At 41.0% G+C, this 16,730-nt stretch overlaps 1 protein-coding gene across 7 annotated transcripts in view; it reads right to left on the reverse strand.

The window, feature by feature from the left end:
• Positions 1-181: 181 nt before the first annotated feature.
• The window catches only part of COBLL1 (cordon-bleu WH2 repeat protein like 1), a 127,293-nt gene continuing 110,744 nt past the window's right edge, over positions 182-16,730 (reverse strand). For 3 of the 7 annotated variants that reach the window (XM_081321725.1, XM_081321722.1, XM_081321721.1), the window contains exons 10-16: positions 15,211-15,369; positions 14,292-14,484; positions 10,983-11,068; positions 8,871-10,537; positions 8,374-8,556; positions 5,629-5,696; positions 182-2,286 (exon numbers count right to left, since the gene is read on the reverse strand). In XM_081321725.1, the coding sequence (XP_081177851.1) occupies positions 2,154-2,286; positions 5,629-5,696; positions 8,374-8,556; positions 8,871-10,537; positions 10,983-11,068; positions 14,292-14,484; positions 15,211-15,369 (2,489 nt within the window). In that variant the 3' untranslated portion in view covers positions 182-2,153. The remainder of the gene's footprint in view (positions 2,287-5,628; positions 5,697-8,373; positions 8,557-8,870; positions 10,538-10,982; positions 11,069-14,291; positions 14,485-15,210; positions 15,370-16,730) is intronic. The other 4 variants (XM_081321719.1, XM_081321720.1, XM_081321723.1 and 1 more) reach the window with 4 other exon arrangements.

Consider the following 16,730-nt stretch of genomic DNA (forward strand, 5'->3'; position numbering starts at 1 on the left):
AAGAATGATGTGTAATCAGATTAGCAAAAAAGTAGCTATATCAGTGAAGAGATAAATTATGGCACTTTCCCAATTTTGCATTACATAATTTTTTTGACAACATTCATTGACCCATTCAGATCAATACAATGCAACTCACTGCATAGAAGATTTTGAAAATGTTTGGAAATCTTTGTTAAAAACTGATCTGATCAGAACTTTTTTAAAATATCAAAAGTTGATGGTTTTCAAAATTATAATTCAATATGATTCAAGAATAAAACTAAATACCATTGCTTTTATCTGAAAATACCATGAGTTATTTAAAAGTAAATTTAAAATATTCCATTATTTGCAATGCATATCTACAATTTATTGCTTGATCAGAACTAGGGTCACAAACAGATTTTCAACATAGAAATGCAACATCAGTAAGTCAAGATTGGAAGAAAAAGATGGACAGACAGTGACAAAGCAAAACATCTATTACTGAGGATTTGGTTTTCTGCTCAAGATAATGTTTTTTCAATAGTTGATTCTTAAATTCTACAATGTTAGAAATACATACTCACAGAAGTAGTTGACTGACAATATTTCTAAAACAAATTTGAACTGGAGAAATTGTCACCAATACCTCTTCCTTAAGAGAAAGTGAAGCCCATTTCCCCCTATAACCATATACTGAATTTCCTGAATGTCAAAAAATATTTTAAAAATTAACAAACATAAAAACAGCTTGCTTTCATGAATATTGAAGAAAAACTGCACAAAAGTCTGCATTCAACTCCAGCTTATCTATTTTCAAATACATTATGGCTACTCTAGGCCACTGCGACTTTTGCTTGAGATCTCCTCAAGCTATACCTGATCCACAGCTCAATGTCTTGAAAATTTATATTCAATGCCAAACAAATACCCAGAATCTTCTGTCCAACCCAGAGCTGGATTGTGAATGCTTCATGTCATCTTAAATAGATTCCAAATTTATTTCCAAATATATGTCCTATGAGTCCGTCTTTGCCAAAGATCCTTTCCCAACATCTGCTTAGATACTAAATTTACAAAAAGATGTGGCTAGAAGTTACTGAAGCTCAGTACTGGTGAATCAAATCCATAAAGGACTTTGAATGAGGATAGGAATGCTGAATTATATGCCTATTTTTGAGATATACAGTTAAGAGACTACATGGACCTGCTCTTTGATACCACCCTAGAACAGGATGGGACATCTGTGACTTTCCAGATGTCCCTACACTGCCCAATTATTACTATCTATCCTCATTGGCCATATTAGCTAAGGTTTTGGGGACACCCATCAGCAGCATGAGTGCACTCCAAAAGTATTCCCGGGTTGCTATTTTCTATAATTTGGATATGGATTTACAGCTGCTTTTGGAAAAAAGAGATCTGATCTCACTGGCGGCATTGCTGCAACACATCACAGACATAAGCACTCTAGCACTGAGACTAAACATGTTTTAAATAAGGAAATTCACATATAGGGTTAATAAGTAGATGCCAGGAGATTTCTGTTTTATTATTTTTCACTTTGATACTAGAAGCAAACATGGTAACAATCAACCTAAATAGGCATGATCCAGCCAAAATTAAGCACCTTTAGGTTCTACTACTTTAAGTAAGGACAATAAGCAATTAAACTGATTTAGAAGTATATCTTTAGATGTATATCACCTACATTGCTTTTTTACTAGAAAACCTGCCCATCAGAGTTTCTAGATAATAATTAGCTAAGTGCAATAATTAATTTCAAATTTAACATTCAAGGCACCAGGTGAGAAGAACTACATTTAAATTCAGATATTTCTGAACATAATTATTAAGCAGTTACAAACATTTAAGATGAATCTTAACATTATACAACACATTGCTACTCATCATTTGTTATGGATGAAGTGGAAATTAACATATCTGATTATTACAGCAGCAAAAATCTACAACTGTTCTGCGCCATGGAATATGTTCTGAAGCAGCATTTTTAGTTTTAAAGAGAAAAGTCAAAAAAAGCCATAAATTATATATTTTAAGAATTCTTTTGAGGCATCCATTAAATGTCTGTGCTTTAATCTTGACAATATATACCCACACAATCCTGCATCTATACATAAGTCTTCAATAATATGGAGGTTACTGTGAAGTAGATTTATGCAGTAGATCTATGCAGTTGTGATTAAAGTGCAAAATATTTGGTACAAAGTCTTAATGACTACTGTATCTTGTTTCAATGGACACTGGAGAACTGAGACTGGATCTTCCATTGATGGCAATAGTGTTTGATGGAGGTGCAACCTGGAAAAGAAAGTATTGTCAGGATCATAGAAAAAAAACTAGGCCTGGATATCCATCCGCCATTTCAACATGCATCCATCTTAAAAGCTATCCCTGAGCAACATCTACTGTGTTACCCCGAAAGTAAGGCCTATTCCGAAAATAAGCCCTAGCTTGATTTTTTTTGGGGTGGACCTAATATAAGCCCTACCCCCAAAATAAGTCCTAGTTTTGGGGCAGGGCATACGCTTAAAAATCAAGTGGGGGTGCGGGTGTGGATCTGCCTCATGTGCCCCACACCCACTTACCTTGCAACCAGGCCTCTCCTCGCTGGCCCACTTCTTCTGCAGCCAGGCCTACATTTCTCAGTCACAGGCCTTTCTGGAAGGCCTCTGCAGCCAAGAACAAGCTATGGATTGAATCCATAGCTCAGTTCTGCAAGACCTCTGCAGCTGAGGACCGACCTATGGATTGAATCCACAGTTTGGTACTCGGCTACACAGGGCTTCTGGAAAGGCCTGACTGCAAAATACAGGCTGGACTGCAACTGCAGAGTGAAGCTGCTCCTTTGGCTGCAGAAGAAGTGGACCTGCTAGGTGGGGCTGTCAATGCCGGAGGTGAATAAGACATCTGCCAAAAATAAGACCTGCTGCCTATTTTGGAGGCAAGAAAAAAGAAAAAAGACCCAGTCTTATTTTTGGGGAAACCCAGGTAATTATCAGGATGAGATGTCTACTCCCACCCCATTCAATAAAGAAGTGTATACAGGTTTGATAAAAGACAGCAATGTAATATGGTCAGCGAAGAGTGAGAAGATTAATCAAACATTAATCAATCTTGACATTCAGTGGGTGTCTCTGGACATTATTTTACCAAACAGCGCAAAATGGTAGGACAAGATGAGATGGAAGAAGCATATCTCCAAGATTAAAAAAACAGGAGACCAAGAGGTTAAAATATGAAAGTACGAGATCAAACAGAATTGAAGAATAAAACAGGTTTTAAGATCGAGAAGAAAACAAAAGATTTGGGTATCGCCATGACAATTCTGTACAGTAAAGGTAAAGGTTCCCCCGCACATGTGTGCTAGTCGTTTCCGACTCTAGGGGCCGGTGCTCATCTCCGTTTCATAGCCGAAGAGCCAGCGCTTGTCCGAGGACATCTCCGTGGTCATGTGGCCGGCATGACTAGACGCCAAAGGCGCACGGAACGCTGTTACCTTCCCACCGTAGTGGTCCCTATTTTTCTACTTGCATTTTTACGTGCTTTCGAACTGCTAGGTGGGCAGAAGCTGGGACGAGTAACAGGCGCTCACTCTGCTACGCGGCACTCGGGATTCGACCCGCCAAACTGCCGACCTTCCGATCGACAAGCTCAGCGTCCTAACCCACTGAGCCACCGCGTCCCTTTATTCTGTACAGTAGGCTGCTTCAAAATAGTTATGTAAAAAACATGGAGTGAAATTAAAAAGATGTGTTAAAGATGGAACAAAATACAACTGTCATTTTTGAGGAGTGAGTGAAGTCAAGAGACACATGGATAATAATAATAATAATAAAGTTGGAAGGGACCTTGGAGGTCATCTAGTCCAACCCCCTACTCAGGCAGGAAACCTATACCATTTCAGGCAAATGGCTGTCCAGTCTCTTCTTAAAAACCTCCAGTGTTGGAGCATTCACCACCTCTGGAGGCAGGTTGTTCCACTGGTTAATTGTTCTAACTGTCAGGAAGTTTCTCCTTAGTTCTAGGTTGCTTCTCTCCTTGACTAGTTTCCATCCGTTGCTTCTTGTCCTGCTTTCAGGTGCTTTGGAGAATAGCTTGACTCCCTCTTCTTTGTGGCAGCCCCTGAGATATTGGAACACTGCTATCATGTCTCCCCTCGTCCTTCTCTTCATTAAACTACACATACCCAATTCCAGCAACCGTTCCCTGTTTTAGCCTCCAGCCCCCTAATCATATTTGTTGCTCTTCTCTGTACCCTTTCTAGAGTCTCGACATCTTTTTTACATCGTGGTGACCAAAACTGGATGCAGTATTCCAGGTGTGGCCTTACCAAAGCATGAGGTATACATTTTGCTTTTTAAAAAGAAATGTTTTAAATAAAGCATTACCTTAATGGGGAGAGACTAGTCATATGATGGAAACATTCTGGAGAGATAAATAGCTTCAAGCCTTACCCTCTTTTGATCCCTTTGATTAGCAATTAATGAGGGCTTAATTCAACAGAAATAAAACTGCAGCACAACAGGCCACAGAGTTTGGCTCTGCACCCAAACAAGATATTAAAAAGGAGGAAAAATGTTTGGCTGACAGAAGAAACAGTTTTTCTGCCTCATTTCTTAAATACTTGGCAGTTAGTGAGAGCACCTGACAGACCTTTTACCTGATTTACTAGAGTAAAGCATTGGCCCAACATCCCTTCTCCTTGCTCTCTGTACACAAGGGAACCGAGGAGCCTGCCAGCCTGCTGACATTCTCTCACATGCAAACATCCCTTGTTTTAAAAAGCTAAAGTGACATTTTGCAGCCACAGCCTGACATCATCTTCACAAGAGGCACAAAAATAAAATTTGATACTGTGATTTTCTCATCCAAGTTTCACTTCCTCACATTGTTTGATAGTGCAAAAGTCTCATCAACAGGCCATGCTTTTTCTGGAGGGGGGGGGGAATGGGGAGGATGTCTCTCTTGAATGGAGAACAACTGAGGAAAATCTAAAAAAAAAAAACTTCTAAAAATGAATGGATCTGACTAGGTCCATCCTGGCCATATTAGTTAGCCTTAGAGCCCATTCTCTTTTCAACCCACAATTTTAAAAAAGAATGGAGGCATGCCTTAAGTTACTCTTCATTTTTCACTATTTATTTACTTATTTAATCAAACCGGCAGAGGGCCTCAAAGCAGTCAAAGAAAAACAAGTGACAATAGAAATGCTAAATACCCAGAACTTCACAGCTCATTATAAGGACAACAGAAAACATGCAGGAAGCCAGTTCACATTCCACGCTTCCACAGAATCTGCTGGAAAACCTTGATCTTCAAAAAAAAACCACAACAGATTTGGGGTCACACAGACATGGGAAGGAGAGCCGTTCCAGAGAGCAGGTATGTCTACGGAGAAAGCCCTGCAAGATGGCACTGCTCTACCAGGAGGACTTGAGAGTGAGCAGACTTTCCAGATCTTATCAGATGGACAGAAATAACAAAAAGAGGCCAACCCAAAGGCATCCAAGCCCCATGAAGTGACAACCAGCCTTTTGAATTGCAACTCGAAGCTAAATAGTGGTCAAAATACTGGTGTAACACAGTAGGAGCATGAAACAATGATGTTACACAGACAAAATGAGATATGACCATAATTACCTCCATCCCTGTATTTTGGACCAATGCAGTTTCTGAGTAGACTTCAAGGTAGCCAAATGTAGAGTGCACTGCAATAATCCAAACAGGTGGTGATTAAGGCCTCCCGAGTCCAGAATAGGTAAGGTAAAGGTAAAGGTCCCCCCGCACATGTGTGCTAGTCGTTTCCAACTCTAGGGGCTGGTGCTCATCTCCGTTTCAAAGCCGAAGAGCCAGCGCTTGTCCGAGGACGTCTCCGTGGTCATGTGGCTGGCATGACTGGACGCCAAAGGCACACGGAACGCTGTTACCTTCCCACCGTAGTGGTCCCTATTTTTCTACTTGCATTTTTACGTGCTTTCGAACTGCTAGGTTGGCAGAAGCTGGGACAAGTAACAGGCGCTCACTGTTACGCGGCACTGGGATTCGACCCGCCAAACTGCCAACCTTCTGATCGACAAGCTCAGCATCCTAACGTTGTAATTGGAGTACCAAATGACATCTCTGGCCGTGGCTGCCAACTGTTTGTTGAGTTAGAACATAGAGTCTATGGACCCACCCCCACATCGCAAAGAAGTTCTGCCTGGAGAAGTGCAACCCCACTGAGAACAGAAGTTGAAAAATACTTGAAGCCAAAGCCATTCGGTCTTGCTACGCTGGAGCTGGGACTAGACCTTAATGGCACTGCCACGTTGGGATTAACACGTAAATCTGGGTGTCACCTGCATGCTGATGTGGGAAGTCAGCTCCCCAGAGAAGAAAATATTAAAAGGGCAGAAAAATATATTTCCTAAAAAGAAATTGAACCAGGAAAGTATGATGAGTTTTCTTAATAGCCCAAGTCTCCCTCCCCCCAAGCAGAAACCAACTCTATAGAAATGCAGATGTAAACCATTCAGGAAGGTTGAAGCTAAGAAGACTAAGACATCTAAAAATCTACATACCCCAGCCCCAGGGAAGTGGGCTGGGATATACAAACAGCAAAATTCCTAGAGAGGGACACCTAGACTAAGGACACACAGAAAATAGCCCCAAACAGGAACCGGAAATCACTCCAAACAATAGAGTCCAGGGGGTATAAAAACCCACTACCCACATGTGGTCAGCCCTTTTTTTCTCTTTTGGATCCATCTTTCTGTCTGGCTTTCCTCTGCAATAAACTACAACCTTCTTCCCAAAGCGGTTGCTATGTTTATTCCCTGTTTGGAGGCACCATGATGAAGACTTTTCTTCTTACACTGATAATACCTGAATCTGTGTTAATGTAGATGTTAAATACCAATGAGAAGATGATGAGCTGTTCCAAGGAATCCTGTCCTGTCCCACTCTCTACCAACTCTGGCTGGAACTGACCCTGGAGAAAGAAGGGTCACTACAATTCAGAACTTCCCATCTCTAACCCCTGGAAGTGAAGGGCACAGAAGGCTACCGTGCCCAATGATCCTGAAAGCTTCTATCAGCTGCATTAGACAATTCAGTCCAGAAAACTTACTCCACTAGAATTACATTCTGTTAAGATTAAGATTTATTAAGCTATAGTAACAGAACCTTGCAAGTTTGATTCTGCTGTCCTTCCTTTCCATCTTATATCCCAGTGAACCAGGGAGCATCTGCCTGTGCCACTTCCACATAGTATCTTGCTTTCTAGGACTTAAAAGAGTGTTTCAGCCCTCTTTGTCTAGATCTGGTATAGTTCTGTCAAGGTCATCTCTTTTACTTTCTACAGCTGCTGAGAGATTAAGCAGTAACAGGAATGGTCCCGCCAGAAGTCATCCACAAGCACAATCAGTGATGTCTCAATGCTATATCCAATCCCTGTCTGTTAAGATTTCAGATAATGCTTTTCCTCCAGAGTCTGCTTTAGTTACAGCCAAGAGAAGCAGGCAGCAGCAACAATTAAAACCACAATGGTAGACTTTTTTTAACAACACGAGAGAACACTGAAAAAAAATTATCTTAGAATGGCAAGCTGTGCAGTCGCAAAGCTTGCCTGAGAAATATGAGTTCATCTACCCCAGGCATGTCAAATTTGCGATGTCATGTGACATCGCGCGACGTATACCAACTTTTTCCCCATTGCCGGCAATGGGGTAGCCACGGTTTCGGTGTGATGCATCCGGCTCGCGGGTCAGCAGTTTGACATGCCTAATCTAGTTCTCTGTATATAGATTTTGTCCTATTAAGAACTGGAGCAAAAAAAAAATCTGTAAAAAATATGCAAAATATTCTGCTGTATATACATGAAAAATATCCAGTACGGTTTTGAAACCTGAAGCCTACAAAACTGATGCCACAACCTTTCTGCTTTACTGACTTGATTTTTAAGAAGTTAACCATCTGATTCGAAGGCTGAAGAGATTTAGAGAAGATGGAAGTGCAGGTATGAAGCCAGATTACGAAAGACTTTAACTTGGAAAGTACAAATGAGCAAGGGAACTGAAAGAGGTGATGGAAGAAAGGAGAAAGTGACCAGGCAAATAGAAAGAGGGAAGCTAAGGGTACAGAGCAACCTGATATCCTTTAAAATGGGTTGGTTGATTACGGTTTCCATAACAAGAGAGTAATGAAATATACTAGGTTGAGGTTAACCGGATCAAGGTCAACAGTTATGAACACAGATCTATTTCCTATTGGCATAGTTAAAAATAACAACACATTCACAAGATTCGCTCACGGTATTCTGATTACTAGGCTGACTTTGAAAGAAGCCCTGTAAATCCCCTGCTGTTGATTCAATGCTAAGCGGGAGAAGGGAAGATAGCGACTCACCCGCCTCAATTTGGCAGCAGCCTCTCCAGAGCGGATTGCAGCCAGCAAGCTCTGGTGGATCTGTTCTGGGTCAGGGTGTTGGACTGCTGCAGCAAGGCCTCTCTCACAGACAGCGGTGGCTGGATGGTTGAATAAAGGGGGTGCCTGCCTGTTTTGCTCATAGCTTGCATCGTTAGTCTTCTGCTGGGTTAAAACATTGCCCAAGTAAGGTTAGCTGAGTGTGTTACCATCATTCTGAGCACATTCTCAAAGAGCTATAGGTTTCTAACGACAAAGCACTGTAACCCCTAACACATTTATTAAGCTTTCATGGATCCAGAAAAATAAATCATTAATTTATTGTTATCGGAGGAGGGGTGGGGTTAAGGTTGCCACAAAATTCAGGTAACACACGTTTGGATAAATAAGTTAAATCAAATATTCCAGTAAGACGAGATGGAAGTGGGGGTGGGGGAGACGCAATGCCATTATGAGTGCATGTTAAATACAAGTTTTACCTTGTCTGTCAGGATCTGCTGTGTCGGAGTTGTGGGACTCGGTGTAGGTGAATAATCCTTTACTTCGATGTTGGATGCTGATGAGCTGAGGTCAAGAGAAGATTGTTCTTTTAATGGTCTGGTTGTGTTGGCGCTTTTTTTACTGAAGGACTGTGACCTTTTAACTGCCGATGATACAGCAAGAGCAAAAGGTGAAGGTTTAGGGGAAGAATATGGTTGTGGCAAAACAAAAGTCCTCAAAGTTTTCAGTTGTAATGGAGAAGGCAGGGATGAAGGAGAATTCAATGGTTGAGATACTTTTACGGGAGAAGTGGTGACTTTTGTCTCTTCTTCCTTACATCCGTTTTCAGTAGTTTTCTCAGGCAACTGAGAAGGAACAGCAATTGGTTTAGGTGGTGGAAAGCCAGGTTGCTCTGGAGATGCCACTTTTTTCTCCGTCTCCATAGTCTTAGCTTCACTCTGAACAGGAGAAGTGGTGACTTTTCTCTCTTCTTCCTTACATCCGTTTTCAGTAGTTTCCTCAGGCAACTGAGAAGGAACAGCAATTGGTTTAGGTGGTGTAAAGCCAGGTTGCTCTGGATGCGCCACTTTTTTCTCCGTCTCTGTCATAGTCTTAGCTTCACTCTGAATAGGGCTGCTTAGAGAACCACTTCTTGCAATTGCAGAAGTTACATAATGATCGGTGGTCCTCCTCTGTATCTGTAAATAAAAATTGCTCGGCCTTATTGGGGGGCTCAACATTTTTGGTTTTTCTTGCACTGCCGGTGGAGAACTTTTGTTTCCTGAATTTAGAATTAAAGGAGGAATTGGGTGGTCTTGATGAGGCCTGGGATGTTCTACCTCCATTTTCTGGCCTTCTGCACTGGAGAAGGACACTGGGCTATGATCAGCAGCCGGGTATGTTTTAGGTGGGGAATCCCTCCTTACCTCATATAATGTAAATTCATTCTTAAAATCAGGTTCCGTTTGATACGGTCTTTTTGAGATATCAGCCGTCTCTGTTTGTGTACCAAATTCTTGGGAATTTTCATTCTTGGGAGATACCGCTGCTTCTTGGTGTTCCACAGGATCCAATTCCCGATTCTTCGCTGTGTCCAAAAATTTGGGAGGTACTATTTTGTAAGTAGTCATTCCAACTTTGGGTATGTAGTCTCTGGTAATTTCATTGGAAGGCTTGGGCTTAGGCTTTGAACCTTGTCTGTAAAGTGGGTACGTTTTTGTAGGAGAACTAATTGGGCTTCTGACGATTGTCTCTGGGAGAACTTGGTTCTCATTTACCAACGCATTGACGCCATTAGGATTCACACTGCTTTGGTCTGCTTGTCCTGTGGGCTTATTCACCATAGTCAGGGCTCCTGAGGAATGGTTTTTCTGTACTGGCTTGTGTACACGAGTTGAATTTTTGCCAGGGCTCAGCGTGCGACCCTGATGATTGCTGTTTTCACTTAATGCAGTCTGACCAAAATTATCTTCAGATGTGGTCTGAATTGCGACATCCTGAGTCTTTATTGCATCGACATTGATCTGATCACATTTTTGATCATGCACATTCAATGACAGGTCCCCATTTAGAGAGGTGTCCTCCAGTGTCTCAGGCTTGTTACTTTTTCCTATTTCTTCCTTACTGAGTTTGTCAGAAGGCAGAGGATATGTTGCTTCTTTATGACCTTTTTTAAAAAAAGGGAAACATAATTTTGACATTAGCACAGAGAAGAAAAATTCTTTGAATCACACATCGCTCTTTTGCATTAAAATGGTACTAAGCAAAAGAACTGCCTTAATATAAAATTCCATTGATTATACCGAACTGCCATGTGTTGTGCTGATCTCACAATCTACGCCTGGCAGACCCCAAATGGCTTATTAACATGATAAAATGGTAACTGCAGGCAGGACTTTATGATTGCTGATTTATACGGCTTGAGAACAACCACAGGGAGAATCAGAAGAATTCCTCGGTGCCAATAAGCTTAATTAGCATTCCCATAATATTAAGAGGGAAAATTTCCTTGCATGAGATATTCAGAGAGAAAAAACTGCAAGGATCATTTCCTGATTTTTCAAGGCATTACATGAGGGACAAGATAATAATTCTGATTAAGAGAAACTCACCAATATTTGTGTTTGGCTGCAATGTACCATGTGCTGTACCATTGGGAATGCTAACTCTTTCACTCAATATTTCACTATCTTGGGCTCTGCAAAACAAAACAGAAATAGTAGGGAGAGGACTACTGACAAACAGATGAAGAAAGCCCCACAAACAAGAGACAATTCGTTTTGACAGAAAAGAAGCCAAAGGCAGAATAGAATACAGGTAGTCCTCAGGTTATAACAATGGCGAATGAGGAGGACTTACAATGGTTCCTTGGAATTCTAGCCATTGCAGCATCCCTGCAGTCATGTGATCATGATCCCGGTGCTTGGCACCCGGCTTGCAAATATGATGTAGCAACGGGCCATGATTATGTGTCTGTGATTTCCAAAGTTTCCTGCTGAGTTCCCACAGGTAAAGTCAGTGGGGAAGTCAGCAGGAAATCGAAACTCACTGTCACATGAGGTCCTTGTTTAGTGACCCTTATCATCCTTGTTTATGACAGCACAACAGGTCTGCTGGAATTACTGTCACTAAGCAACTCATATGATGCTCTGCTTTCCAACAATGTCACTTAACAATGAAGTCCCAATAATCCCATAATTACCCTGTGGTAAGATGGGCTGCCAATAAATCAGATGGTTAAGTAAGTAAATAAGTAAGTAAGTAAGTAAATAATCAACCCTAGGATTACCTGTAATGATAATAACAATGAATCATAAAATAATAATATGGTCTATATGCTAAAATGTAGACATAAAAATCAAGAACTAAAGAAAACAATGAAAACAAAAGGACTTTAAAGACTAATATATTTTTATAGCTTAGGTTTTTATTGGTTGGAGTTATTCTAGCTGGCAGATATATAAGGATATTGAAAAGACAAATACAGCTAAAGAAAATCAAGAAATGAAAAAAATACGAATTGCAATAAGATATATTAAGCTTTAAATTTAAGTAAAACAAGCATAAATAAGTAGTGCTCATTGAAGCTCAAGCCTTCTGGTATAGATAGGCTAACTAATCATCCATGGTGTGATAAAAAAAAATTACTTTGAGGACATAGGTGACAGAATCAAGCTTCTGGAAAGCTTAAACCTGAATCTCCCTTGACCAAATCTTTAGATGATACCGGTAATTGTGACTATGTGGGGTCCTTGGTGCTCTCTGTTTTCTTGCAGATGTTTCATTACCCTAACTAGGAACATCATCAGTGCTAGTAAGGAGTGCTGTTTGCTGTCTGTTTATATTCCGGTGTCTTGCCTGTCTGGGTGGGTGGGGCGGTCTTAGGGATTATTTGTTTGGGCTGTTTACTAATGGCTGTTTGGCAGTTTCTTGATTGGGGTATTGCTTACTTGACTGTTGGTCTGAAGTTGACTATCCATGGTCTGTGAGAAAAGTAAAAATGCCCAATCCTGAAAACATGTGCTATCAACTCCTGCAGGCATCGCATCAGTACATTTCTTTCAGGTTCTTAAGAATGTAAACTGTATTAGGTAACTTGGTAGAAACACAGTATATAAATGTAAAAAGTATGTAATCTTAAAATTTGTTGAGATTTTAGAAATAAATTAGAGCAAGAGTTGTATATACTGGGGACCATAACAATTCGTTACCAAGAGCTGCAGATAAGTTTTATTTTTTTGAACTTTTTATGGGTTTGGGTCTCAGATGGCCACTGGAGGTATGATGATGATAAAGGAGATACACTTGAGATTCCTGGCATGTTTGATAAGGAAGGTTTGTATTTTGTTTATATAGGTAAAGGTTCCCCCGCACATGCGTGCTAGTCGTTTCCGACTCTAGGGGCCGGTGCTCATCTCCGTTTCAAAGCCGAAGAGCCAGTGCTTTTCCGAGGACGTCTCCGTGGTCATGTGGCCGACATGACTAGACGCCAAAGGCGCACGGAACGCTGTTACCTTCCCACCATAGTGGTCCCTATTTTTCTACTTGCATTTTTACGTGCTTTCGAACTGCTAGGTTGGCAGAAGCTGGGATGAGTAACAGGCGCTCACTCTGTTACGCGGCACTCGGGATTCAACCCGCCAAACTGCCGACCTTCTGATCGACAAGCTCAGAGTCCTAACCCACTGAGCCACCGCGTCCCTGGTTGTTTATATAGGTAAGACTTAGTCCTACGATCATTCATTCAGTGACTATTCAAAGTACCACTGTACTATATGAATGATGGCTGTGTCTGGTCCTTGGAGCCCCAGTCTTCTCAACACACCTGCAGTCACATGATCAAAATCTGGATGCTTGGCAAGCATTCCGTTACAACCTTGCCACATCTCCCTTCCACCCGTGCGCAACTTCTTGCCTTCATCTGCACCACATCGACTCCTCCTCTCACAACTTGGCAACCAACTCACAACTCTTCCCACTCTGCACCACTTGTTACATACCCCCCTTGCATCTTTGCGCACCTTCCCCATCCCTTCCGTGTATCCCCATGCTCCCCACCTGAAAGCAGTTCCCACCAACTTTGGTTGTGGAAAGCCAACAAGAAGGTGCCTCACCTAACCACACCATGGGATTTGGTCAACAACTGGAACTGTAGAGATTGCATTGCTAAGCAATGCAGTTGTGCTTTACAATCGTACTGCTAGGCAATGGAAATTCTGGTCACAATTGCTGTCATAAATCAGGGCAAAATAGCTGAATGGAGTCGAATGGAGGCTTAAGCATTTATTTTAGTGTTTACATGTTTTTTGGGGGGGAAGGTAGGTTAAAAACAAAAACATTATAATGCCATCCAAACCCAGACCTAATTTTTCTACCAAGCGTCAGTGGTCTGTTGCTGGGGCTCCATTCCACCCCACAATGAACTGGGGAACTGAACCATAGGCTGCCAATCTTTGATACATTCACCTGCCGCAACACTTTTCTTTTTTAAGAGAAGCACTGATTAAGCCTTATTTTGCTACATGAGGCATTAACAGTACTGTTGGTAGAGAATGTAACTTTTTAGCCCTAGCTTTAGAACTCCCATCCCAACAGTGACAGTAATGGCAAAAGCACTTAGACTTATATACCGCTTCACAGTGCTTTACAGCCCTCTCTAAGTGGTTTACAGAGTCAGCCTATTGCCCCCGACAATCTGGGTCCTCATTTTACTGACCTCAGAAGGATGGAAGCCTGAGCTGGTCAGGAACCAGCTGCAATTGAGTTCCTGGCTGTGTGAGCAGTTAGCCTGCAATACTGCATTCTAACCACTGCACCACCACGGCTCCCTACAGTAATGTGAGATGATGGAACCCAGCTTGGATGAATACTCAGTTCCTCTGATATACACATAAAATCGTACTAAACGTAGCTTTACTTACTTATCTCCTGCACTCATATTTTCTGTTTTCTCTTCATTAGACTCTTGTGCATTGTCTCCAATATCAAAACCTGGATCAGAAGCAGTTTCATGTTTTTGAACATCTAGTGGAACCTCAGAAGCACAGAGAGAGTCATCATGTATTTCTTCCTTCTCATCTATTTCCTTTAGGCTATATTCAGAACCCATGTGAGCTGTGCAAAAAAAAAACAAAAAACAAATACACACACCACACACAAGGAGTAATCTTTGGAGAGTTTCAGTATACAAAAGTATATTGCTTTTTAAAAAAACGTTTGAATGCTTGCTTACTAAGGCATTTGCTATGCTGGTAGGGGAACTTTGCCCTATTATTTAAAATCACTATAAATAAAGTAGGGAGAACGTAATATATGAAACACTTATATATTAATAGGAGATGAGAGTTTGGCAAATATATTTGAAAGTACCATAAAAGCAATGTTGTCTTCTTTAATTAAACACATAAGAGAATAAACCGACAGGAACATAGGGAACTGCTTTATATAGAATTTAATATATTTAGACATTCTGTGGAAGAAAACAGAAAATTATCTAACTGTATTACCATAATCAGAGGAAATGTCCCTGCATATCTTAGTTTTTTCTTGGCTTCATTAATAAACTAACATTATCATATGACTTCAGCATAAATGTGCTGTATTATAGAGTTATCTTAAGACAAATACAGCAATGGCATTCTTCAAATCATCAGGAAGAGAATAAGTAGGCTACACCACTCAAAGTAGGCACATGAAGCTGAACAGAATGGAAGATCTTCCTTTCCTCCCCAAAACATATATTAAACGGCATTCATTATTCTCAGAGAGCTTATGTTAAATGAGACTAGTATGTATAATTTAGTAAATTAGTTCCAAAGAGAAAACATGACAGCCACCTACATTTGAGCGACACTTCAGATTCATCTGGAGTATCAGTATTAACCAAAACTCTACTTTCATCTGCGACTTGCCGGACATTGTTTTGATCATGATTGGTTGGATCAAAGCTGGATGAGGTACCTGCTGCCACTGGGGTCCTGGTTAGATCAACTACATTGCCTAAGAAGCAGGTTAGGAAACAATGTGTGAATTAACTTGATTAACATGAGAATAAAACAAACACGAGAAGGAAAAAAGCAGAGGGGGACAATGTTAGTCAAATCAAAATGTTTTCAAGTCATTTTTGGTAATATTAATAGGGTTGCCGCACTTAGTTAACAAACGCAGTCTAATTAACACCTTTCTCTACTCAGCACTGTGAAAGAATTGCAAATGTGTCTGATCATCAAGGTATCAGTTCAGGAGGTCCTCACCTTTTTCCCTCTCATACAAACAGAACTGCTATCTCTTCCAAAATACTGTCAACTGAAATTGCCTGTGCTTCATTTAAAAACAAAACGAGGGCACTTATTTTTCCCTTTGAAATTATAACTTATTCATAGCCACCCAGATGCAAATGTAACCAATTAATCAATGAAATCAATGTGATTAAGCAATTACCAATTCTTTTTTTCCTAGAACAATTAATTGTACACTAAGTTGTAGGGCTCTGCACAAAGCCAGTGAAGCACCATTCTGAGCCCACATTTAAGTGTTCCCTTTCTCCAAGGCTCAGGGTCACCAGCCTTCTCCCACTCCAGCAATCCTCTTTCCATCGGGACTGCTGCCCAAATGAAGCGAGCTGTCCTCTATGCTTGCACGCTCGTGCCGAGATTAAGTGGAAAAGAACCTCAGAGCTAGTAGCGGACCTTGAAGAAACAGAGCCACCTTGACACTCTGAGGAGCAGATTGGGGACGGGGTGAATATTGGTCCCTTTGGAAAGGCCAGGCTCTAAAGTGGGGAAGTAGAATGGTGAATATATTTTAATATGCAGAAATGCAAAAACAACAACAACAGTCAAGGACACCTCTGACTTGATTAGGGAGAGAGAAATGGAAAGAAAGAAAACACAGCTCTGCTGAAAACTCAAATCAGGAAGCCAACAAACTTGAGTTGCGGAGATTAGCTGTAGTTGTAGGAGGAGCTGCGTGCTGAGCAGTCCCAAGTTATTTTTCTTGTTATTTGTAAATAGAGATTGTTTTTGCTTCAGCAGGTATCATCTGCCTCCACATCGCACAACTATTTAAGCCCTTCTCAGCCTTCATAATGGAAAGAGGACATGTGACTGGACCCTTTTCCCTCAACGTTTCACAGCCGTCACTCCTATAGTTGATGGGGGTTATGTAGACTATTATTCAATCACATACTCTATTAACCCAACATATTGAAAGACCGGGACCGTGGTGTATGTAATGGGAACAAATCACATCCCTCTTTATCTCTAACAAGGTATCAAATTATTATTTGAACATTATTTCCAAGAGGAAACTAGTGCAGAATATAAGGCTTTAGTCCCCTTTTGCAGAGTATTGATCTGAAT

Source organism: Vipera berus (genome assembly GCF_964194415.1).
Source record: "Vipera berus genome assembly, chromosome: 1".
Lineage (NCBI taxonomy): Eukaryota > Metazoa > Chordata > Lepidosauria > Squamata > Viperidae > Vipera > Vipera berus.